The sequence below is a fragment of the Manis javanica genome, chromosome 9, assembly GCF_040802235.1.
Source record: "Manis javanica isolate MJ-LG chromosome 9, MJ_LKY, whole genome shotgun sequence".
NCBI classification, from domain to species: domain Eukaryota; kingdom Metazoa; phylum Chordata; class Mammalia; order Pholidota; family Manidae; genus Manis; species Manis javanica.
In genome coordinates this window covers 31793450-31819995 of record NC_133164.1, presented here as the reverse complement: position 1 = coordinate 31819995, position 26546 = coordinate 31793450, and the positions used below count along the sequence as shown (strand labels likewise).

The following is a 26546-nucleotide window of genomic DNA, read 5'->3' as shown; positions in this document are numbered from 1 at the left end:
TCCGTTGTCTCACTGTATGCACATGCCAGCCTAGACATCTCCCTCCTCATTCCAATGGCAAGTCCAGGAAACGGTGGGGTGGGCGCAGCCACAACCGCAGCATCGCCCGGATCCCTGTGGAGGCTTTTTGATGATCATCCCCCGGCACGAGTCCTCCAGAGAGTGCTGATGCCGGAAGCTCCTCTGCATATCATATCTTAGTTCATTTTCTGGGTAGCCAAGCTAGGCCTTGATCTTCTGCATAGAAACAAACAGACCCTTTGCCCACACTTTGACATGCCCTCTATACCACTGTGTAGAACTCATTGGAGGTCAGCACACAGTAACTTATTTTTTTTTTAATCTTTAATCTACACTTACATGAAGAATACTATGTTTACTATGCTCTCCCCTATATCAGGTCCCCCCTAAAAACCACATTACGGTCACTGTCCATCAGCATAGCAAAATGTAGAATCACCACTTGTCCTCTCTGTGTTGTACAGCCCCCCCTCCCCTTTCTCCCTCCCCCCACTATGCATGCTAATCTTAATACCCCCCTTCTTCTTCCCCCCTTATCCCCCCCTGCCCACCCATCCTCCCTAGTTCCTTTCCCTTTGGTACCTGTTAGTCAATTTTTGGGTTCTGTAATTCCGCTGCTGTTTTGTTCCTTCAGTTTTTCCTTTGTTCTTATACTCCTCAGATGAGTGAAATCATTTGGTATTTCTCTTTCTCCGCATGGCTTACTTCACTGAGCATAATACTCTCCAGCTCCATCCATGTTGCTGCAAATGGTAGGATTTTTCCTCTTCTTATAGCTGAGTAGTATTCCATTGTGTATATGTACCACATCTTCTTTATCCATTCATCTACCGATGGACATTTAGGTTGGTTCCAATTCTTGGCTATTGTAAATAGCGCTGCGATCAACATAGGGATGCATCTGTCTTTCTCAAACTTGATTGCTGCGTTCTTAGGGTAAATTCCTAGGAGTGGAATTCCTGGGTCAAATGGTAGGTCTGTTTTGAGCATTTTGATGAACCTCCATACTGCTTTCCACAATGGTTGAACTAATTTACATTCCCACCAGCAGTGTAGGAGGGTTCCCCTTTCTCCACAGCCTCACCAACATTTGTTGCTGTTTGTCTTTTGGATGGCAGCTATCCTTACTGGTGTGAGGTGATACCTCATTGTAGTTTTAATTTGCATTTCTCTGATAATTAGCGATGTGGAGCATCTTTTCATGTGTCTGTTGGCCATCTGTATTTCTTTTTTTAGAGAACTGTCTGTTCAGTTCCTCTGCCCATTTTTTAATTGGGTTATTTGTTTTTTGTTTGTTGAGGCATGTGAGCTCTTTATATATTCTGGATGTCAAGCCTTTATCGGATCTGTCATTTTCTAATATATTCTCCCATACTGTAGGGTTCCTTTTTGTTCTATTGATGGTGTCTTTCGCTGTACAGAAGCTTTTCAGCTTAATGTAGTCCCACTTGCTCATTTTTGCTGTTGTTTTCCTTGCCCATGGAGATATGTTCAAGAAGAGGTCACTCATGTTTATGTCTAAGAAGTTTTTGCCTATGTTTTTTTCCAAGAGTTTAATGGTTTCATGACTTACATTCAGGTCTTTGATCCATTTTGAGTTTACCTTTGTATATGGGGTGAGCCAGTGGTCCAGTTTCATTCTCCTACATGTAGCTGTCCAGTTTTGCCAGCACCATCTGTTGAAGAGACTGTCATTTTGCCATTGTATGTCCATGGCTCCTTTATCAAATATTAATTGACCATATATGTTTGGGTTAATTTCTGGAGTCTCTAATCTGTTCCACTGGTCTGTGGCTCTGTTCTTGTGCCAGTACCAAATTGTCTTGATTACTATGGCTTTGTAGTAGAGCTTGAAGTTGGGGAGTGAGATCCCCCCTACTTTATTCTTCTTTTTCAGGATTGCTTTGGCTATTCGGGGTCTTTGGTGTTTCCATATGAATCTTTGAATTATTTGTTCCAATTCATTGAAGAATATTGCTGGTAATTTGATAGAGATTGCATCAAATCTGTATATTGCTTTAGGCAGGATGCCCATTTTGACAATATTAATTCTTCCTAACCATGAGCAGGGGATGAGTTTCCATTTGTTAGTGTCCTCTTTAATTTCTCTTAAGAGTGACTTGTAGTTTTCAGAGTATAAGTCTTTCACTTCTTTGGTTAGGTTTATTCCTAGGTATTTTATTCTTTTTGATGCAATTGTGAATGGAATTGTTTTCTTGATTTCTCTTTCTATTGATTCGTTGTTAGTGTATAGGAAAGCTACAGATTTCTGTGTGTTAATTTTATATCCTGCAACTTTGCTGTATTTTGATATCAGTTCTAGTAGTTTTGGAGTGGAGTCTTTAGGGTTTTTTATGTACAGTATCATATCATCTGCAAATGGTGACAGTTTAACTTCTTCTTTACCAATCTGGATTCCTTGTATTTCTTTGTTTTGTCTGATTGCTGTGGCTAGGATCTCCAGTACTATGTGAAATAACAGCGGAGAGAGTGGGCATCCCTGTCTGGTTCCCAATCTCAGAGGAAATGCTTTCAGCTTCTCGCTGTTCAGTATAATGCTGGCTGTGGGTTTATCATATATGGCCTTTATTATGTTGAGGTACTTGCCCTCTATTCCCATTTTGCTGAGTGTTACATCATGAATGGATGTTGAATTTTGTAGAATGCTTTTTCAGCATCTATGGAGATGATCATGTGGTTTTTGTCTTTCTTTTTGTTGATGTGGTGGATGATGTTGATGGATTTTCGAATGTTGTACCATCCTTGCATCCCTGGGATGAATCCGACTTGGTCATGGTGTATGATCCTTTTGATATACTGTTGAATTGTGTTTACTAATATTTTATTGAGTATTTTTGCATCTACATTCATCAGGGATATTGGTCTGTAATTTTCTTTTTTGGTGGGGTCTTTGCCTGGTTTTGGTATTAGGGTGATGTTGGCTTCATAGAATGAGTTTGGGAGTATTCCCTCCTCTTCTATTTTTTGGAACACTTTAAGAAGAATGGGTATTATGTCTTCTCTGTGTGTCTGATAAAAGTCCGAGGTAAATCCGTCCGGCCCTGGGGTTTTGTTCTTGGGTAGTTTTTGATTACCGTTTCAATTTCTTTGCTCGTAATTGGTTTGTTTAACTTTTGTGTTTCTTCCTTGGTCAGTCTTGGGAGGTTGTATTTTTCTAGGAAGTTGTCCATTTCTTCTAGGTTTTCCAGCTTGTTGGCATATAGGTTTTCATAGTAGTCTTTAATAATTCTTTGTATTTCTGTGGAGTCTGTCGTGATTTTTCCATTCTCAATTCTGATTATGTTGATTTGTGTTGATTCTCTTTTTCTCTTAATAAGTTTGGCTAGAGGCTTATCTATTTTGTTTATTTTCTCAAGAACCAGCTCTTGGTTTCGTTGATTTTTGCTATTGTTTTATTCTTCTCAATTTTATTTATTTCTTCTCTGATCTTTATTATGTCCCTCCTTCTGCTGACTTTAGGCCTCATTTGTTCTTCTTTTTACAGTTTCGATAGTTGTGATGTTAGACTATTCATTTGGGATTGTTCTTCCTTCTTCAGGTGTGCCTGGATCGCTATATACTTTCCTCTTAAGACTGCTTTCACTGCATCCCACAGAAGTTGGGGCTTTGTGTCGTTGTTGTTATTTGTTTCTATATATTCTTTGATCTCTATTTTGATTTGTTCATTGATCCATTTATTATTTAGAAGCATGTTGTTAAGCCTCCATGTGTTTGTCAGCCTTTTTGTTTTCTTTGTAGAATTTATTTCTAGTTTCATACATTTGTGGTCTGAAAAATTGGTTGGTAGAATATCAATCTTTTGGAATTTACTGAGGCTCTTTTTGTGAGCTAGTATGTGGTCTATTCTGGAGAATGTTCCATGTGCACTTGAGAAGAATGTATATCCTGTTGCTTTTGGATGTAGAGTTCTATAGATGTCTGTTAGGTCCATCTGTTCTAGTGTGTTGTTCAATGCCTGTGTGTCCTTACTTATTTTCTGCCCAGTGGATCTATCCTTTGGGGTGAGTGGTGTGTTGAAGTCTCCTAAGATGAATGCATTGCAGTCTATTTCCCTCTTTAGTTCTGTTAGTATTTGTTTCACAAATGCTGGTGCTCCTGTGTTGGGTGCATATATTTAGAGTGGTTATATCCTCTTGTTGGACTGAGCCCTTTATCATTATGTAGTGTCCTTCTTTATCTCTTGTTACTTTCTTTGTTTTGAAGTCTATTTTGTCTGATATTAGTACTGCAACCCCTGCTTTCTTCTCACTGTTGTTTGCCTGAAACATGTTTTTCCATCCTTTGACTTTTAGTCTGTGCTTCTCTTTGTGTTTGAGGTGAGTTTCTTGTAAGCAACATATAGATGGGTCTTGCTTTTTTATCCATTCTATTACTCTGTGTCTTTTGATAGGTACATTAAGTCCATTTACATTTAGGGTGACTATTGAGAGATATGTACTTATTGCCATTGCAGGCTTTCATTCGTGGTTACCAAAGGTTCAAGGTTAGCTTCTTTAGTATCTTACTGCCTAACTTAGCTCGCTTATTGAGCTGTTATATACACTGTCTGGAGATTCTTTTCTTCTCTCCCTTCTTATTCATCCTCCTCCATTCTTCATATGTTGTATGTTTTGTTCTGCGCTCTTTTTAGGAGTGCTCCCATCTAGAGCAGTCCCTGTAAGATTCCCTGTAGAGGTGGTTTGTGGGAGACAAATTCCCTCAGCTTTTGCATGTCTTGGAATTGTTTAATCCCGCCATCATATTTAAATGATAGTCATGCTGGATACAGTATCCTTGGTTCAAGGCCCTTCTGTTTCATTGCATTAAATATATCATGCCATTCTCTTCTGGCCTGTAGGGTTTCTGTTGAGAAGCCTGATGTTAGCCTGATGGGTTTTCCTTTAAAGGTGACCTTTTTCTCCCTAGCTGCCTTTAAAACTCTTTCCTTGTCCTTGATCCTTGCCATTTTAATTATTATGTGTCTTGGTGTTGTCCTCCTTGCATCCTTTCTGTTGAGGGTTCTGTGTATTTCCGTGGTCTGTTCGATTATTTCCTCCCCCAGTTTGGGGAAGTTTTCAGCAATTATTTCTGCAAAGAGACTTTCTATCTCTTTTCCTCTTTCTTCTTCTGGTACCCCTATAATACGTATATTATTCCTTTTGTATTGGTCACATTGTTCTCTTAGTGTTGTTTCGTTCCTGGAGATCCTTTTATCTCTCTGTATGTCAGCTTCTATACGTTCCTGTTCTCTGGTTTCTATTCCTTCAATGGCCTCTTGCATCTTATCCATTCTGCTTATAAATCCTTCTTTGTTTCACTTCTTTGATCTCCTTCCTGACATCTGTGATCTCCCTCCGGACTTCATCCCATTGCTCTTGCATTTTTCTCTGCTTCTCATCCCATTGCTCTTGCATTTTTCTCTGCATCTCTGTCAGCATATTCATGATTTTTATTTTGAATTCTTTTTCAGGAGGACTGGTTAGGTCTGTCTCCTTCTCAGGTGTTGTCTCTGTGATCTTTGTCTGCCTGTAGTTTTGCCTTTTCATGGTGATAGAGATAGTTTGCAGAGCTGGTACGAGTGACAGCTAGAAGAGCTTTCCTTCTTGTTGGTTTGTGGCCTTCCTCTCCTGGGAGAATAGTGACCTCTAGTGGCTTTTGCTTGGCAGCTGTGCACAGACAGGGCTTCTGCTTCCTGCCCGGTTGCTATGGAGTTTATAGCCGCTGTTGCTGTGGGCGTGGCCTGGCTGGGGCTGCTCCTCCAAAATGGTGGAGCCCCGTTGGATGGGGAGCGGCCGGGAGGCTATTTATCTCTGTAATGAGCCTCTATGCTCCCTGTTGCCCATGGGGTTAGAGTGCCCAGAGATCCCCAGATTCCCTGCCTCTGGGCTAAGTGTCCTGTCCTGCCCCTTTAAGACTTCCAAAAAGCACTCCCCAAACCAAAACAACAACAGCAACAACAAAAGAGGGAAAAAAAAAAAAGGAAAGAAACGCGCGATTTTCTTTGTCCTCAGGTGCTGGTCTCAGGCATGTGCTCACCAGTCTTGCTGCCTTGTTTCCCTAGTATTGGGGTCCCTGTCCCTTTAAGGCTTACAAAAAGCACTCGCCAAAAAAAAAAAGGGAGAAACGCACCATATTGTTCTCAGGCGCTGGTCTCAGGCACCCGCTCACCGGTCTTGCTGCCCTGTTTCCCTAGTATTGGGGTCCCTGTCCCCTTAAGGCTTCCAAAAAGCACTCGCCAAAAAAAAAGGGAAAAACGCACGATTTTCTTTGTCCTCAGGCGCTGGTCTCAGGCACCCGCTCACCGGTCTTGCTGCCCTGTTTCCCTAGTATTGGGGTCCCTGTCCCCTTAAGGCTTCCAAAAAGCACTCGCCAAAAAAAAAGGGAAAAATGCACGATTTTCTTTGTCCTCAGGCGCTGGTCTCAGGCACCCGCTCACCGGTCTTGCTGCCCTGTTTCCCTAGTATTGGGGTCCCTGTCCCTTTAAGGCTTCCAAAAAGCACTCGCCAAAAAAAAAAAAAAAGAAAAGAAAAACGCACGATTTTCTTTGTCCTCAGGCTCCAGTCTCAGGCACCCGCTCACCAGTCTTGCTGCCCTGTTTCCCTAGTATTGGGGTCCCTGTCCCTTTAAGGCTTCCAAAAAGCACTCGCCAAGAAAAAAAAAGGGAAAAATGCGTGATTTTCTTTGTCCTCAGGCGCTGGTCTCAGGCACCTGCTCACTGGCCTTACTGCCCTGTTTCCCTGGTATTGGGGTCCCTGCCCCTTTAAGGCTTCCAAAAAGCACTCGCCAAAAAAAAAGAAAAAACCGCTCCAGTTTCTTTCCACCCGCCGGGAGCCAGGGGGGCGGGGCGCTCAGGTCCCACCAGGCCGGGGCTTGTATCTTACCACCTTTGCGAGGTGCTGGGTTCTCGCAGGTGTGGATGTGGTCTGGATGTTGTCCTGTGTCCTCTGGTCTCTATTTTAGGAAGTTGTCTTTGTTATATTTTCATAATTCTATGTGGTTTTGGGAGGAGAGTTCCTCTGCTCTACTCATGCCGCCATCTTAAATAATTGGCCTATATTTTATTTTGACTAACATTCTATTTCATAATTCGTATAAGGATCCTAATTGTCCTTGTTACAGGATGTCTTGCCTTTTGTTATCTTTCATTTTGGTAAATGACCAAAGTTTTTAATGACTTATTTATAAATGTGTTTTGAAGATGAAGTAGCCTATGGTATAACAGAGTTACAGAAGAGAACTGTATAATTTTGTTTGTTTTTACCATAGGGGCAGTTTTCTTCCAGCCCTATTAAGGGCAGTGCAAAAAAATACAGTTTGGGAAGTATAACCAATCCTTCACCTGTTTCTTCACCCACTTTCTCACCAATTGCATTTCAAATAGGAAAGACACCACTCTCAGGTATGTCTCATAATAAAATAATTCTCAGCAGTGGAATTATTAGGTTAAAAGGGGTGAATGTTTTTAAGGCTTTTGATGAACTTTGTCAAATTTTCTTCATAAAAGGTTGTACCAATTGAAATTAATAGTGTATAAGAAAGTCAGTTTTTCCCCATCTAGAAACAGTGGTATTATCATTCTTTTTGATGTTTGTTAATTTGTGCATTACAAAAAGGCCTCTTACTGCTTTATATATCCTTAATTATTATGATATTGAACTCTTTCTGAGTGTTGAACTGTTTCTGAATAAATTGGCCATTTATTTTGAGGGAGGTATTATTAGTTCAGACAAATGGTCTGTTTGACAAATTGTCTCATTGCTTTAACTTCCCTATTTTTTATTTGTGTGGCTGGACAGTTCATGTTTATTTACCACTGGCAGATTATTTGTGTGCTTCTGCCCAATTTTTACATTGTTTTGTTTTTATTAAGCCAATGAAGTCATACAAACTGTTAAGTTTTAAAGCATTTTTATCACTCTAATTATCACATTAAGCTTTTTATTAGAGAGATTACTTTACATTTTTTGTTTGCCTTTTAATGTTGCTTGTAGTATTTTCCAAAAACGCAAGGTTTTTACATATTTGATTTACCAGGTACAGCTACTAAATCGTAGCTGTCAGCTGATTTGTCCAATATCTTCTTTGTATATGAGCCATATTATTTTAGTAACTATATATTTATGAGGAAATAATTCTCAGGGAGTGGAGTATTTTGTTAAATTAAAGGGCAAATGCCAGAGGAAATCTTCTAGAGGAGCCTCCTACTAATCAAGATACATTAATTTGCCCACTATTGTTTTTGACACCAAAATTTCACTTTAGTAAACAGCACCACTGTTACAGAAATCCAGTTTTCCTGGCCCTGAAACATGATGATTACCATTTTGTAATGGCTTTTCTGGGTTTTTATATTGTCGAATTTTTTATGTTTAATGTTCTTATATCTAATGTTTTATGATGTCTCATTTTTCTCCCAATGTTTTAGAACAAAGGAAGTTTACTTTTCATTCTCCTGATGCTTCCTCTGGAACAACAAATCCTAATGGAATTATTAATCCATGTACCCGAAGTCCTTATGTAGATGGCTGCTCACCAATTAAAAATTGGTCTCCTTTGAGACTCGAGATGTGTAGAGGTGGTACCCAGTATCGGACCTCCCTGATTCAGATACCATTTCCTCTGGAAGCTCACGGTGAAGACGAAGAAGGCAAAGCAAACATTCCTCCCACAGACACCTCACCACCAGCCACAGGCACGGCTGCAGCACACCTGCAGCAGATGGATGGTAACACCTCTCTGCACGGTACACATTTAGCAGTGACCGCCATGTCCATCACACAAAATCGGTCCAGTGCTTCTGAGAAAGAATTAGCACTGTTGCAGGATGTTGAAAGTGAGAAAGAGAACAACACTGTGGATATGCTTGATCCTATAGAGATGGCAGAGGAGAACACCTGGCTTAAGGAGCCTGTTGACAATGGGAGTCCACCCCTGACTGATTTTGTGAATGGGATTGCCTTCAGTATTGAGAACTCTCCTATGTGCATGTCACCTCTTGCAGAAAGCAGTATCATTCCTTGTGAAAGCAGTAACATTCAGGTAAGGCACTTTCATATTGTATAGTCTTTTGCTTGTTCCCTCATCCTTTCTTTTCTAAGATGAGAGTAAGAAATAGAAAAGCAATTCTTACCTGCCATTTCATAGTGACAATATCTAACGCTTATGTAGCTCTTACTGTATGCCAGGCATTATTCTCAGTACTTTACATGTGTTAAATTATTTTATCTTCACAACAATCCTATGAAATAGGTGTTCTATTATCCTTATTTTACAGATGAGGAAACTGAGGGTCAGAGAGGTTAAGTAAATTGCCTCTTTAGCTAGTAAGTGGTGAAGCCAAGATTTGAATCCTGGCTGTCTGGCTTTAGAGTCCATGTTCTTTAGTCCACGTTAATACTGAATCATAGTAATAGCTAATATTTACACAGTGTTTCAGTGTGCTAGGCACTCTTCTACCCACTTTGCATATATGACTTAATTTTCACAACTTCCCTATAATGCTTTAGTGGTGTCATTTTTGGCGTATTAAAGTTTAAAATTCATTCAGGAATTCTAAATGACCCAAAATTAAATATAATCTTCTGCTCACATTTTTGTGCCTATATTGTCTGTCCTGACTTCTAGGTTCATTGCTAAAAAAAAAATACACTAGAATCACTTTTATATATTTTAGTTTCTAAACTTACTTCCTAAGTGAGAAAGCACATACAAATAGCCTGAAGTGTACTGTTAACTTCTTTTTCTTTCTCCTTTTTCTTCACTACCTCTCTTTTTTCCAGACCATATATAGAAGAAATATAAATACTTTCAATTGAAATATATCTTAATCATCTAGTTCAGCTACCCATTGGAAGTACAACTACTGTCTTAACTACTAAACTGCCTTCCACCCCATGCCTGAGTGCCTGCAAGGGTATGCTAGTCCATCGTAGGACTTCTCCTACCATTTCAAGCCTCTTCCTCATATTGAGCTAAAGTAAATTCTGTCTGCGACATCCACGTCAGTTTCAGTTTTACCCTTTGAGCCATATCATCATAATGCCTGCCTATTGCAGAGCATTTTTTAGTTTAAAAATGTTTCTGTATGAGCTATGAAGACAGCTAAAACTTAGATCCATAAAGCCTATGAAAGGCAGGCCACTGAAAGGGAATATTGTGGCCTCGTTTGTGGCTTTTGTTTATGGTGTGTCCAAGGCTAATTAGACTAATTAGATCAGAAGGCATGAATGGAAATTAAAGAAAAAAGCTCTTCAGGAAAGAAACAATGAAGCATCAGGAATTGCTTTGTTAGTTGATAACGAAGGGGAAGGGATTGAAGAATGGTTTCATCCTTCACCAGGCTCTGCAAATAGGATGTGTGGAAATGGAATTCTGTGCAGAGGTCATATTCAATGCTCATGCATTGCATCGTCTTGTCATTGAGTTTGAGGACTAAAGATGAAACAAAGTAAGCGCATATAAAAATAAAACAGTACGGAGAGGATCAGAAAACCCATAAAGTAACATCAGAATTATCTCTGAGTTGAGTATTTGGTGAAAATTTCTATGAGATGTCAGTAGTCCTATGAAAGTAAGAAACTTATTTGCTGAAGCACCTCCACAAGGAGTAATAAAAACATCTTGTTGCGTAAGAAGAAAAAAAAAAAATGTTTCTGTATATTCTTATTTTCCTACCACAGAGGTAGCTCTTTCAAACATTTGGAGACAGCCATATTTTCCCAAGGCTCTCAGACCTGCATTGGTGTGGGCCGGTCAGCCTCCACGTGTGGCCCACAGCTGTCATCCCAGACCCCTTCATTGAACTGGGCATCCCCTTAACCACTCCTGTGGCCTGTATCCCAGTCTTCTCTTTCCTGGTTGGCTGTCACTTTTCTCGAACGCACTTTCAAGTAACTGTGAGAAAGAGCACATTTTTCAAGATACTGTGTGTCTGATCATGTGTTCTTTATTCTTTCACATGGAATTTGGAAATCATTGTCCTTCAGACTTTGAAGGTATTGTTTCATTGATTCAATTTCAGTATTGCTGGTGAGAGATAGGAAACCATTCTAACAGTCCATCTTTTATATATGACCTCTCTTTACCTCCTCTCTGGATGTGTCTGCGATCTTTTCTTTGTCCATAGTGTTCTGACATTTCAGTGATTCGTTGGTGTGGGTTTCTTTTCATAAGGGCACTCAGAGGGCCCTTACAATCTGTAAACTCATTCCCTTCACTTCTTGGATCTTTTCTTGAATAATATCTTAGATTTCTCCTCTGTCATTTTCACTGTTCTCTCTGGAACTTCCTTTTTATTCTCTGATTTTTAAAAATCTTTTCACATCTTTTAAATCTGCTTTTCTAATTTTTGGGAAATTTCCTCAATTTTGTATAATAACCCTTCTGTTGAGTTTCTGTTTTGCATCTTGTCTTTAATTTCTTTCTAAGCTGTTCTTGTGTATATGTGTGTGTGTGTGTGTGTGTGTGTGTGTGTGTGTGTGTGTGTGTGTGTGGTTTTGTTTTTTCACTTGTAGTATTAATTAAAAAATCAGTAGCTTGGTTGGCAAAGCATTGCATGGTCTGGCCTGGCCTTTGCCTTATTTTCCAGCCTCATTTGTTTGCCTTCATTTGCTTTGTTTTAGTCACATTGGCTTTCCAGAGTTTTGAATAACTATGTTCCCTCTTGTCAGAGAGCCTTTGCACAGACTTTGTAGAATTTCTATCTATCCCACTTTACCTCATTAACTCCTATTAATTTTTTAGTTCACACTTAATGGCCACATCCTCGAAGGAGCCTTCCCTTGTCACACTAGCCAAGTCCAATCTCATTACATGCTTTCATAATTATTCCATGTACATTTTTCATTCCTTCCTATCAGACCATTAATCAAACAGTCATGTATGTTTTTGTTTATCCCAGAACTTATGAAAAAGCCTGGCATGTAATAACTACTCTTAGCTATTTATGGAATGAGAGCAGAATGAGTATATAGATAGTAAGTTCCACCAGAAGGACCATATAAAGAACGAACTGTGACCCGGGTTTGGAGCCCTTAGGAAAAGCTGAAAAGGGGGTTAAAGGAAGCAGAGCCCTGAAGGAGAGATGTGGACCAGCCGGGGTGAGAGAGGGACACTAGGAAAGCACAGTGTCAAGGAATATCTGAAGAAAGAAAAAATGGTTAGTACTGTGAACAGTATAGCAAAGGATATGGGGGCTGGAAAAGTAGCTGTTGCATTAACAATAGAAGTTAATTTAGCGAGTGAGTAGCCTCAAGGAGGGCAGGTGAAAGGCAAATGGGAGGTAAAAAAGGTAAAGTGATGAAAAAGGTGTAGATGATTCTTTCAAAAACGTTGTGAAAGGAAAGGTTATGATAGCTAGAGAACATAAAGTCCAAGATCTATTGTAGTTTTTTATTGTTACTTTTACTTTAGATGGGAGAAACTAGCATATTTAAATGAAGAAGAGTTTTTAAAAAGAAGAAACCAGGAATTAGGCAGGATAATTTTTTTTAAGTTTTTCTCATTTTTTTTAAGTGTTACTGATATACAGTCTTATGGTTCACATAACACTATAGTTTCATCATCCACCCATATTATCAAGCGCTCACCCCATCTATTGCTGTCACCATCTGTCAGCATAGTAAGATGCTACAGAGTCATAACTTGTCTTCTTGGTGCTGTACTGCCTTCCTTGTGACCTACCTGTATTGTGATTGCAAATCATAATGCCCCTTAATCCCCTTCACCCTTGCTCCCCACGCATCCTACCCAACCCCTTCTCTTTGGTAACCGCTAGTCCTTTCTTGGAGTCTGTGAGTCTGCTGCTGTTTTGTTCCTTCAGTTTTGCATTGTTTTTATACTCCACAAATGAAACACTGTATTTCTCTACCTGGCTTATTTCACTGAGCATAATACCCTCTAGATCCATCCATGTTGTTGCAAATGGTAGGATTTGTTTTCTTCTTATGGCTGAATAGTATTCCATTGTGTATATGTACTACATCTTCTTTATCCATTCATCTTCTGATGGACACTTAGGTGGCTTCCACATATTGGCTATTGTAAATAGTGCTGTGATAACACAGGGGTGCTATGTCTTTTTGAATCTGGGATCTTCCTTACTATGGGTTGATTCCTAAGAGTGGAATTACTGCATCACATGGTATTTCTATTTTTAATCTTTGAGGAACCTCCATACTGCTTCCCATAATGGTTGAACCAATTTACATTCCCACTGACAGTGTAGGAGGGTTCCCCCTTCTCCACATCCTTTCCAGCATTTGTTTCTTGTCTGTTGGATGTTGGCCATCCTTACTGGTGTGAGGTGATATCTCACTGTGGTTTTAATTTGCATTTTCCTTATGATTAGCAATGTGGAACATCTTTTCATGTGCCTGTTGGCCATCTGAATTTCTTCTTTGGAGGTACCTATCTGTTCAGATCCTCCACCCATTTTTTAATTGGGTTATTAGCCTTTTGGGTCTTGAGTCATGTGAATTTTTTATGTATTTTGAAGTTAACCCCTTACCAGATAAATCATTTATGAATATATTCATCCATACTGTAGGATGCCTTTTTGTTCTGCTGATGGTATCCTTTGATGTACAGAAGCTTTTAAGTTTGATATAGGCCCATTTGTTGATTTATTTTGTTTCCCTTGCCTGAGGAGATGTGTCCAGGAAAAAGTTGCTCATGTTTATATTCAAGAGGTTTTTGTCTGTTTTCTTGTAAGAATTTTATGGTTTCATGACTTAAATTTCAGGTCTTTGATCCATTCGGTGTTTACTTTTGTGTATGGAGTTAGACAATAATCCAGTTTCATTCTCTTGCATGTAGTTGTCCAGTTTTCCCAACACCAGTTATTGAAGAGGCTGTCTTTTCTCCACTGAATATTCATGACTCCTTCATCATGTACTAATTGACCATATATGTGTGGGTATATCTGACTTCCATTCTGTTCCATTGATCCGTGGGTCTGTTCTTGTGGGCAGGATAATTATTAAAAATAGGTATCAGTTATGTGTCTTTTTTTTTATTTTTTGGTATCATTAATCTACAATAATATGCGGAACATTACGTTTACTAGGCTCCCCCACTTCATCAAGTCCCCCTCACAAACCCCATTATAGTCATTGTCCATCAGTGTAGTAAGATGCTGTAGAGTCACAACTTGTCTTCTCTGTGTTGCACATCCCTCCCCGTGCCCCCCCACATTATACATACTAATCATAATACCCTCTTTCTTTTAACCACCCCCTTATCCCTCCCTTCCCACCCATCCTCCCCAGTCCCTTTCCCTTTGGTAACTGTTAGTCCATTCTTGGGTTCTGTGAGTCTGCTGCTGTTCTATTCCTGCAGTTTTTTCTTTGTTCTTATACTCCACATATGAGTGAAATCATCTGGTACTTGTCTTTCTCCACCTGGCTAATTTCACTGAGCATAATACCCTCTAGCTCCATCCATGTTGTTACAAATGGTAGGATTTGTTTTCTTCTTATGGCTGAATAATATTCCATTGTGTATAGGTACCACATCTTTATCCATTCATCTACTGATGGACACTTAGATTGCTTCCATTTCTTGGGTATTGTAAACAGTGTTTCAATAAACATAGGGGTGCATCTGTATTTTTCAAACTGGGCTGCTGTATTCTTAGAGTAAATTCCTAGAAGTGGAATTCCTTGGTAAAATGGTATTTCTATTTTGAGCTTTTTGAGGAACCTCCATACTGCTTTCCACAATGGTTGAACTGATTTACATTCCCACCAGCAGTGTAGGAGAGTTCCTGTTTCTCCACCACCTCGCCAACATTTGTTGTTTGTCTTTTGGATGGTGGCGATCCTTACTGGTGTGAGGTGATATCTCATTGTGGTTTTAATTTGCATTTCTCTTATAACTATCGATGTGGAGCATCTTTTCATATGTCTGTTGGCCATCTGAATTTCTTCTTTGGAGAACTGCCTGTTCAGCTCCTCTGCCCATTTTTTAATTGGATTATTTACTTTTTGTTTGTTGACTTGCGTGAGCTCTTTATATATTTTGGTTGTCAACCCTTTATCAGATCTGTCGTTTATGAATATATTCTCCCATACTGTAGGATACCTTTTTGTTCTATTGATGGTGTCCTTTGCTGTACAGAAGCTTGTCAGCTTGATATAGTCCCACTTGTTCATTTTTGCTTTTGTTTCCCTTGCCCGGGGAGATATGTTCATGAAGAAGTCACTCATGTTTATGTCCATGAGATTTTTGCCTGTGTTTTTTTCTAAGAGTTTTATGGTTTCATGACTTACATTCAGGTCTTTGATCCATTTTGAATTTACTTTTGTGTATGGGGTTAGACAATAATCCAGTTTCCTTCTCTTACATGTAGCTGTCCAGTTTTGCCAACATCAGCTGTTGAAGAGGCTGTCATTTCCCCATTGTATGTCCATGGCTCCTTTATCATATATTAATTGACCATATATGTTTGGGTTAATATCTGGAGTCTCTATTCTGTTCCACTGGTCTGTGGCTCTGTTCTTGTGCCAGTACCAAATTGTCTTGATTACTGTGGCTTTGTAGTAGAGTTTGAAGTTGAGGAACGAGATCACCCCCACTTTATTCTTCCTTCTCAGGATTGCTTTGGCTATTCGTGGTCTTTGATGGTTCCATATGAATTTTTGAACTATTTGTTCCAGTTCGTTGAAGAATGCTGTTGGTAATTTTATAGGGATTGCATTGAATCTGTAGATTGCTTTGGTCAGGATGGCCATTTTGATGATATTAATTCTTCCTAGCCAAGAGCATGGGATGATTTCCATTTGTTAGTGTCCTCTTTAATTTCTCTTACGAGTGTCTTATAGTTTTCAGGGTATAGGTCTTTCACTTCCTTGGTTAGGTTTATTCCTAGATATTTTATTCTTTTTGATGCAATTGTGAATGGAATTGTTTTCCTGATTTCACTTACTATTAGTTCATTGTTAGTGTATAGGAAAGCCACAGATTTCTGTGTATTGATTTTGTATCCTGCAACTTTGCTAAATTCCGATATTAGTTCTAGTAGTTTTGGAGTGGAGTTTTTAGGGTTTTTTATGTACAAATCATGTCATCTGAAAATAGTGACAGTTTGACTTCTTTACCAATTTGGATTCCTTGTATTTCTTTATTTTGTCTAATTGCCATGGCTAGGACCTCCAGTACTATGTTGAATAACAGTGCAGAGGCATCCCTGTCTTGTTACTGATCTTAGAGGAAAAGCTTTCAGCTTCTCGCTCTTCAGTATGATGTTGGCTGTGGGTTTATCAGAAATGGCCTTTATTATGTTGAGGTACTTGCCCTCTATACCCATTTTGCTGAGAGTTTTTATCATGAATGGATGTTGAATTTTGTCAAATGCTTTCTTAGCCTCTATGGAGATGATCATGTGATTTTTGTCCTTCTTTTTGTTTATGTGGTGGATGATGTTGATGGATTTTTGAATGTTGTATCATCCTTGAATCCCTGAGATGAATCCCACTTGATCATGGTGTATGATCCTCTCGATGTATTTTTGAATTTGGTTTGCTAATATTTTGTTGAGTATTTTTGCATCTATGTTCATCAGGGATTTTGGTCTGTAGTTTTCTCTTTTGGTGGGGTCTTGGCCTGGTTTTGGTATTAGGGTGATGTTGGCTTCATAGGATGAGTTTGGGATATTCCCTCCTCTTCTGTTTTTTGGAAAAGTTTAAGGAGAATGGGTATTATGTCTTCTCTGTATGTCTGATAAAATTCCACAGTAAATCCATCTGGCCTGGGGGTTTTGTTCCTGGGTAGTTTTTTTATTACCACTTCAATTTCATTGCTGGTAATTGGTCTGTTTGGATTTTCTGTTTCTTCCTTGGTCATTCTTGGAAGGTTGTATTTTTCTAGGAAGTTGTCCATTTCTTCTAGGTTTTCCAGCTTGTTAGCATATAGGTTTTCATAGTAGTCTTCAATAATTCTTTGTATTTCTGTGGAGTCTGTCATGATTTTTCCTTTCTTGTTTCTGATTCTGTTCATGTGTATTGATTCTCTTTTTCTCTTAATAAGTCTAGCTAGAGGCTTATCTATTTTGTTTATTTTCTCAAAGAACCAGCTCTTGGTTTCATTGATTTTTTTCTATTGTTTTATTCTTCTCAATTTTGTTTATTTCTTCTCTGATCTTTATTATGTCCCTCCTTCTGCTGACTTTAGGCCTTATTTGTTCTTTTTCCAATTTGGATAATTGTGACTTTAGACAATTCATTTGGGATTGTTCTTCCTTCTTTAAATATGCCTGGATTGCTATATACTTTCCTCTTAGAACTGCTTTCGCTGCGTCCCACAGAAGTTGGGGCTTTGTGTTGTCATTAGTTTCCGTATATTGCTTGATCTCCATTTTAATTTGGTCGTTGATCCATTGATTATTTAGGATCATGTTGTTAAGCCTCCATGTATTTGTGAGCCTTTTTGTTTTCTTTGTACAATTTATTTCTAGTTTTATACCTTTCTGGTCTGAGAAGTTGGTTGGTACAATTTCAATCTTTTGAAATTTACTAAGACTCTTTGTGGCCTAGTATGTGGTCTATTCTGGAGAATATTCCGTGTGCCCTTGAGAAGAATGTGCATCCTGCTGCTTTTGGGTGTAGAGTTCTATAGATGTCTGTTAAGTCCATCTGTTCTAGTGTGTTGTTCAGTGCCTCTGTGTCTTCATTTATTTTCTGTCCGGTGGATCAGTCCTTTGGAGTGAGTGTTGTGTTGAAGTCTCCTACAATGGATGCATTGCATTCTATTTCCTCCTTTAATTCTGTTAGTATTTGTTTCACATATGTTGGTGCTCCTGTATTGGGTGCATATATATTTATAATGGTTATATCCTCTTGTTGGACTTAGGGCTTTATCATTATAAAGAAGGACATTATGTAATGTCCTTCTTTATCTTGTTATACTTTCTTTGTTTTGAAGTCTATTTTGTCTGATACTAGTACTGCAACACCTGCTTTTTTCTCCCTGTTGTTTGCATGAAATGTCTTTTTCTATTCCTTGACTTTTAGTCTGTGTATGTCTTTGAGTTTGAGGTGAGTCTCTTGTAAGCAGCATATAGATGGATCTTGCTTTTTTATCCATTCTATTAAACTGTGTCTTTTGATTGGTACATTCAGTCCATTTACATGTAGGGTGATTATTGAAAGATATGTACTTATTGCCATTGCTGGCTTTAGATTCGTGGTTACCAAAGGTTCAGTGTTAGTTTCTTTACTATTTTACCATCTAACTTAGCTCACTTATTGAGCTATTTTAAACACAGTCTGATGATTCTTTATTTTTCTCTCTTCTTATTCCTCCTCCTCCTTTCTTTATATGCTAGGTGTTTTATTTTGTGCTCTTTTGTGTTTCTTTTGACTGCTTTTGTGGGTAGTTGATTTTATTTTTTGCCTTTAGTTAGTATTTGGTTGGTCTGCTTTCTTTGCTGTTATTTTTTTTTTCTCTGGTGACATCTATTTAGCGTTAGGAGTGCTCCCATCTAGAGCAGTCCCTCTAGAATACCCTGTAGAGGTGATTTGTGGGAGACAAATTCCCTCAACTTTTGCTTGTCTGGGAATTGTTTAATTTCTCCTTCATATTTAAATGATAATTGTGCTGGATACAGTTTTCTTGGTTCAAGGCCCTTCTGTTTCATTGCATTAAATATATAATGCCATTCTCTTCTGGCCTGTAAGGTTTCTGTTGAGAAGGCTGATGATATCCTGATGGGTTTTCCTTTGTAGGTGACCTTTTTTCTCTCTCTGCCTGCCTTTAATACTCTGTCCTTGTTCTTGATCTTTGCCATTTTAATTATTATGTGTCTTGGTGTTGTCCTCGTTGGGTCCCTTGTGTTGGGAGTTCTGTGTGCTTCTATGGTCTGAGTAACTATTTCCTCCCCCAGTTTGGGGAAGTTTTCAGCAGTTATTTCTTCAAATACACTTTCTTTCCCTTTTTCTCTCTCTTCTTCTTCTGGTACCCCTATAATGCGGATGTTGTTCCGTTTGGATTGGTCACACAGTTCTCTTAATATTCTTTCATTCCTGGAGATCCTTTTATCTCCCTCTGCATCAGCTTCTCTGCGTTGCTGTTCTCTGATTTCTTTTCCGTTAATGGCCTCTTGCACCTCGTCCATTCTGCTTTTATGTCCGTCCAGAGATTGTTTTATTTCTGTATTCTCCCTCCCAATTTTATCCATTAGCTCTTGCATTTTTTTCTCTGCAGTGCATCAGCATGATTATGACATTTTGAATTCTTTGCAGGAAGATTGGTTAAATCTATCTCCCCAAGTTCCCTCTCAGGGGATGTCTGGGTTATTCTGGTCTGTATCAAATTCTTCTGCCTTTTCATGGTCAATAGAGGTAGCTGTGGGCAGTTGGCGCATGTGTCAGCTGGGAGAACAAAGTCCCTTTCTGCTTGCTCATCACTTTCCTCTCCTGCAAGAATGCTAGGTGACCCCTAGCAGTTTGTGCTGGGCAGCTGCACGCCGAAGGGGCCTCTTATTCTGGCCCAGGTGGCTGTGGGGAGACTCTGCACAGCTGCTTTGGGCATGGCCAGTCTCAGGCTGCTGCTCCGCTATGGCGCAGCCGCACCAGAGGGGGAACGGGCGGGAGGCTGTTTATTGCTGTGAGGGGCCTCAGAGCTGCACTGCCTCCCAGGAAGTTAGGGCACCTGGAGTTCCCTGGGATTCCCAACTGCTGAGCTGAGTGTGCCGGGACACTTCCATCCCGCTGTGGGGTCCCTGTCCCTTTAAGACCTTCAAAAGGCACTCGCTTTACTTTTGTCCCAGGGGCACCAGCTGTGGGAACCTGTTCACAGGTTTTACTCTTCAGTTTCCTTATTATCCAGCACACCATGCGCTGTGTGTCTGCACTCCCAGTGCAGATGACTAGGGCTGGGTATTTAGCAGTCCTGGGCTCCCACTCCCTCACCGCTCCGACTTCTCTCCTCCTGCCAGGGAGCTTGGGTCAGGGGCGTGCTCGGGTCCCGTGGGGCCGCGGCTTGTATCTTACCCCCTTCATGAGGCGCTGGGTTCTCACAGGTGTAGATGTAGCCTGGCTGTTATACTGTATCTTATGGTCTCTCTTTTAGGGATAGTTGTATTTGTTGTATTTTCAAAAATATATATCGTTTTGGGAGGAGATTTCCGCTGCCCTACTCACACCACCATCTTCTCTGCCCCTCAGTTATGTATCTTTTTCAAATAACAGAGACCAGGCCAAGTATTTTACAGTCAGAATCCAATCCTCATGATAACTAACAGTAGCTGCAATAGATGTCATCTGTAAAACCTGAGGGACTGAGGTATGCAGGACGGGACAGAATCTAGACCTCTGGTAGAATTAGCAGAGGTAACCCTCCACTTTTACAGAAGGGCAGAGGTCTGGGATGGACATTAGGGCAGTATTTGCAGCTGGGGGATAGCATGGCTTTAAAGAACATGGGCTTGGGAAAGTCAAATGGTGTTTCAGTTTGCTTCCTAGCTCTATGTTTTAGAAATTTCAGGAAGTGACTTCTTTGAGCATGCCCCCTCTTATTTGAAATGGAGGATAATAGTAGGATTATAGGGTAAATAGTAGTACAGTCATTGTTCAGACTGGAGTTAATGTGTGGAAACTAACAATGCCTGAACATGGCTGGTTTTCAGTTAAGTAATAGGAGGCAAAGTGGTCAGCAGCAAGCCAGAGGGACAGAATGGTGAGGATGAGAGGATGAGAATGCTGGGGGAAGGTCTCAAGAGCTGAGGCCATATTTCAAGGGATGAACCACAAGCTATAACTCTTGTCAGCTATGAACCTTTGAAGGTTTCAAAAAGACAGTATCTGATTTCTGTGGGAGAAAAATCTAGTAACAGGGTGTTGGGTGGTTGGCAATAGAGACAGCATTTAAAGACTGATAGTCCAGCTGGAAAAATACAAACATTGCCATGAGAACTAAGACTTATGTTCTTTATGGACAGTGGGATCCACTTGATCCCACCGGACAGTGAATAGATCCACTTGACAGTGAATGAAGCATGACTTTTTCATCGCCTCATCCTCAGCTGTGTGTAACATGATGCCAATGCTGGGCTTTTGCTGTCTGGTGGCTGTGTTAGTAGGAGGTGCTGACATCAGCAGTGGCTTAGAGGAGAGCCAGCAGTCGGCCACCATCTTATGGGTGCCCGGTGTCCCTGCGCTTCATGTAATGTGGGACACATTCCCTTGATATATTCAGCTGTGTATTAGTATTGAGTTAGAGAGGCCAGTTGTTTGGCACTGGTAAGGAAAAGGAAGAGTCACTGGCAGATTCTCTGGAAGCAGTCTGATATTTTGACCAATAGCTGTCAAATGAAGAACAAGGTAATGTCATAAGGGTTTTTTTCAAATGGAACTTCACTGCCAATAGTAAGTAAGCATCCACCCCTGAAAACTGGAAACATTTTAAAGATTATGATAAAATATACTCTGTAGGCTATATGCTCATGTCTGTGATAGGGGTAAAAGTAGAGTTGCAGAGAAAGACTATAGTGTAAGGTGAACCCCTTGTGGGTTCTGTAGAGTTTGGAGTGCAGGAAGATGCACGTGGACAGGGGGATTTGGAGCCTCAGCTCTCCATCACCTCATTCTGACACTGTGAAAGTTAGCCTTTCTGAGCCTTAGCTTCCTCATCTGTGACGTTCTAAGGAGAAAATAAGACTGGTATTGAGTGCCATGCACGACCTGGTACTCTTCTGGACCCACAGTAAATATCCACCGTGTACCAAAACTGAAGGAATCCTTCTTCCACTCTTTTGAAGCTAGGATTTTCATTTTAACAGTGGGTCTGAATGTAATGTAATGCACTTTTAAAAAGTGTTTAATTTGGAATACTCTTAAAGATAATATGCCTCTAGGTAAATTTTATTTAGTGATACAATCCAGCTATTTAGAGACAAGATTGTTAAAGGAGTTGGAAAATGCAGTTGATTTTAATCCTCTTTCATGTACTGGGTGTGATCACAGAGTAACAGGACAATATGTTCTTAGTGGCTAGTTCAAATTCTAGAGGAAATTAAAGGATGTATTTCATTAGAAGGAATTGTCAAGTGACCGCTTTGAAGAACAATCAGTGCTATGTAGAACTTCCTTTTGTTTGTATGTTCTAAATTTCATTCAGTATATTAAGTATTGAATTGTGATAATACATAGTGATTTACTTAAGTTACATGAATCATTTTATATATTTAAATAAGATTTGAACATAAAATTTCTTCAAGTAAATTTTATGGATAAGTGAATTAGTTTGTGATGTTATCCTTGTTTTTTTCCTCATCCTTGTTTCTGTCAGATGGATAGTGGCTATAACACACAAAACTGTGGAAGCAATATTATAGATATGGTTGGGACAGAAAGTGATACAAACCTTGGAAATTGAGAATAATTCTCAAGTCTAATACAAAGGTATGGAAAGACAGAGGAAGCTTGATATTGTTGTAGATTATACATATTTGCTAAATGTGACTTTTTCCAGTCTATTTTTTCTTCCATTTTGCTTAAAGCTTTGTTAATTATGTTTATGCTTCATCCTTTCTCAAGTTTTTAACAGAAGGTGGTTTTTAAAATACTTCATTTTCCTAACTCATGCTGAGTGTAGAACAGATGAAAGGCAGACCTAGCCCTTCTTTGAAATGGGTGCTTGAAACCAGTTCCTTAAAACTAGAAGGGAAGAGGAGTAGGGGGTGCTAAATAGAATTAGAGTTATGAGGTTTTTGCTTCTAATATTGTCTTAAAGCTGAACATAGAATTTTGATTATTAGAGAGGTAAATAGTTACACATCACATTAAGAACAAAGGTAAGCCCTTTCTTAAAATCCAAAAGCCTGTATGGTTAGATGCTCTGAATGAGTTGACACATACATATCTTAAATACTAAGTATTTATACAAAGTCATACTATTCATTAGGGTATTCACTGAACCTTCTTAGAAAGGATGGCTACTAACTAAAAGGTCTTTGAAGAAACCATTCATTTTAGGCATGAAATCAGGAGAATCTTTGATTTTTATGTCAATATATTAATAAACCCAGTAAACATCCACAAGTGTGCAACTGAATATAATTCTCCAAAGGAGTATTAAGTTTAATAAAGAGGCCACCTCATTTTCCCATTCCTCCATTTTGAGGTGGGGCTGTAGTCCATTTAAAAGCAAGCAAACATTAAGATACAGAACTTTTTGACACAGAATATTGATTTGTAAAAAAACCAAAACCTTTATCTTCAGTGTTTCCTTTGTTTCTTCGTTTGTTTACAGATTGGCTTAAGGAGCATAAGGAAATTAGCATTCAGGGTTTAAAAACAGTTCACACAATAGTTGCATCCTTGAGTGGTCATCTTTAAATTGTAAGATATTTTCTTCTTTTTCTTTCACAGCAAGATCACACAACACAGAGGTGTTAGATGAAAACAGCAAATCCTCAGTGCGGCAGTGTGGAATACCTCAGAAACAAAGACTATCGCTGAACAGCTCCTCACATACTTTTTATGGACAGGATCAATAATGGGATCGTGATTGGGAAAAAGTTGCTTCCACTAACATGCTTAGCTGTTTTTCTTTCCCTCCTTAATGTGAAAAATCAAGGGCTTAGTGACAGAAAAACAGACAAGCTCCTGGAACTTTCAACAAGTTGCCCAAGTACAATTTTGACGAATAAATATTTTTGTACTTACCTTGAGTGACGTATCTAACAACGAAAAACCTTCGAGCCATGATTATGCTCCTATCCCATAGGCTCATGGACTAGTTATTAGTAAGGTTCATTGAAGGCACTGAATTTAGCAGCAGTTCTGAGGACATGAGGAACTGTGAAGGTACTGTTATCTTACACAAAAATGTGAATAGGCACATGAATTTATGTTTATAACCTATGTGAAATAAATCTGATTTAGATATAAAACATACTTAAGGAAGAGGTAGAAATGAGGTAAAGCAGGTTTCCAAAAATTTTTATTCTTAAACTATTTGTTCATTTCTGTGTAGAAATTTTTAGTCCCAGTGGATAATGCTCTAGCTACTACTCTAAAAATATAAGTACTAGAAAGGTAGTACTACCAGCATCTTAGTGTATTGCTATTGTTAACAGGGTAAAAGGGGGCTGCCCCAAATATATCTCCATCCCTAAGGCAGGGACATCCTTTCCCGCTCAGATTTGGCTGGGAAGAGTAAGAGCTCAGGAGAACCAGGACAAATGGGGACTGCGTGATAGTGGGGCTCCTGCAGGGCTTTAGACTGATGAACTTACAGCTGGGCAGACATGTTAACTCATTTTTTAAAAACTTCTATTCATCTTGGGAGTAGAATGGGTATATAAATTTTTTGAAATATCTTTACCTTTGGAGAACATATATTCATATTTGCAAATCACCTTTTAAAAATTGTCTCTTCTGAAAGAGAGTAGTAATTTATATATACCCCTAGGAAATAGACATCATTGTGTCATTTTCTTCCTTTTTGGCACTCTGTTAACTTATTGCTAACCTGCCAAAAGTATATGTGGCTCACCCTCTCTCCCAGCACACTAACCATGAAAGCCCTTAGGCACTAGGTCCTTTGCTAAAGATAATGTTAGGAAGTTGAGTGCTTAACAATAGGCTTTAAAATCAATATATTGTACTGTAAGAAGAGTTCTAGATCCTAACATTAGGAGCTTCCCTGGCTATATTTTTTAAATAGCTCACTCAAGTCAAGAGACAAAGAACAAAGTGATTATAACTTGTATTCAAATCCCTTCTCTGTCACTTACTACTTAATCTGGACCATAAAACTTCCATCTTCTCTTAAATGGGGATAACAGTCGTAGCCAGCAGAACTTTTTAAATGAAATATTCCATGAAAGCTGCTTAGCCTAAGAACACATTTTAGAGTACCAAGAAGGAGGCTTTAGGGTGAAAGTAAGTTTTCTGGTCATCTTCAAATATTCAACAGGGACTAATAATACCTAAATTAGGCCTTTCTCAGAAATGAAACCCAAGATAATACACTTGGAAAGATACACATCTCAGTCACAGCCTCATTTTACCAAGGAGCCTCCAATTTTCTCTACTGGAGGTAAACTATGTATGGCCAGTGGGCAAAATGGTTGAAGAAAGGGTAGAAATCAAATATTTGTGACACATGAAAATTATAAAATTTAAATTCCCATGTCCATAAATAAGGTTTTGTTAGAACATAGCCATACTTGATTGTTTACAGACTGACTGTGGCTGCCTTCAATGTAACAGCAAAATAGTTGGGGGGAGGGGGAGGTATCAAGACGGGTGGAGTAGGAAGGAAGTTATCCTTTAATCTTTGGTAACCACAAACCTAAAGCCTATAGATAAACAAAAAATTTTAAAAAGAGAATTCAACCACAACATTAAAGAAAATCACCAAATAACAAGAGAAGAGTATAAGAGAGGAAGAATGGAACAGAAATGAGTTATAAAACAAACAGAAAACAATAAAATGGCAATAAGTACATACCTATCAATAACTACCTTAAATGTAAATGAACAGAATGCACCAATCAAAAGACAGTGGCAGAATGGATAAAGAAATAAGACCCATCTATATGCTGCCTAGAGGAGACTCATGTCAGACCCAAAGACATACACAGGCTAAAAGTGAAGGGATGGAGAAAGATATTTCACGCAAATAATAGGGAGGAAAAAAACAGGAGTAGCAGTACTTAAATAAAATAGATTTCAAAACAAAGAAAGTAACAAGACAAGGGGTCAGTCCAACAAGAGGACATAATCATAAATATCTATGCACCCAATATAGGTGCACCTAAATATGTAAAATATGGAATTAAAGGGAGAAAGGGATTATAGCACATTCATTGTAGGAGACTTTAACACACCACTCATCGACAGATCAACCAGACAAAATAAATAAGGAAACACTGGAAAATACATGAGAACAGATGGACTTAACAGATATCTACAGAACATTCTACTCAAGTGTACATTCTTCTCAAGTGTACAGGGAACATTCTCCAGAACAGATGACGTACTAGGCCACAAAAAAGAGCCTCAATAAATTAAAAAAGACTGAAATTGTGTGAAGCAACTTCTCCGACCACAATGGAATGAAACTCAATCACGCGAAGAAAACAAAAAAGTCAACAAACACATGGAGGCTTAACAACATGCTCCTAAATAATCAGTGGATCAATGACCAAATTTAAACAGATCAATATATGGAGACAAATAAAAACAGAAACACAATAGCTCAAAATAAGTAGGATGCCACAAAGGCAGTTCTAAGAGGGAAAGGAAGTACACAGCAGTACAGGCCTACCTCATGAAATGGAAACAATTCCAAATAAACAGTCTAAACTCACAACTAAAGAAACTAGAAACAGAAGAACAAATGAAGCCCAAAGTTAGTAGAAGGACAGATATAATAGAGATCAAAGCAAAAACAATACAGCGAAGAATAAAACAATAGAAAAAAATTAATGAAACTAAGAGCTGGTTCTTAGATAAGCCCCCAAACCAGACTTATCAAGAAAAAAAGAGTACACAAATGAATAAAATCAGAAATGAAGA

General features: G+C 39.0%; 1 protein-coding gene across 4 annotated transcripts in view; it reads left to right on the top strand.

Annotated features, from left to right (window-relative positions):
• BORA (BORA aurora kinase A activator) overlaps positions 1-23683 on the top strand; it is a 40112-nt gene extending 16429 nt beyond the window's left edge. For 3 of the 4 annotated variants that reach the window (XM_073212528.1, XM_073212526.1, XM_073212529.1), the window contains 4 exons: positions 7288-7420; positions 8447-9060; positions 22306-22418; positions 23388-23683. In XM_073212528.1, coding sequence (XP_073068629.1) covers positions 7288-7420; positions 8447-9060; positions 22306-22392 — 834 coding nt within the window. In that variant the 3' untranslated portion in view covers positions 22393-22418; positions 23388-23683. The remainder of the gene's footprint in view (positions 1-7287; positions 7421-8446; positions 9061-22305; positions 22419-23387) is intronic. The other variant, XM_073212527.1, reaches the window with a different exon arrangement.
• Positions 23684-26546: the final 2863 nt, after the last annotated feature.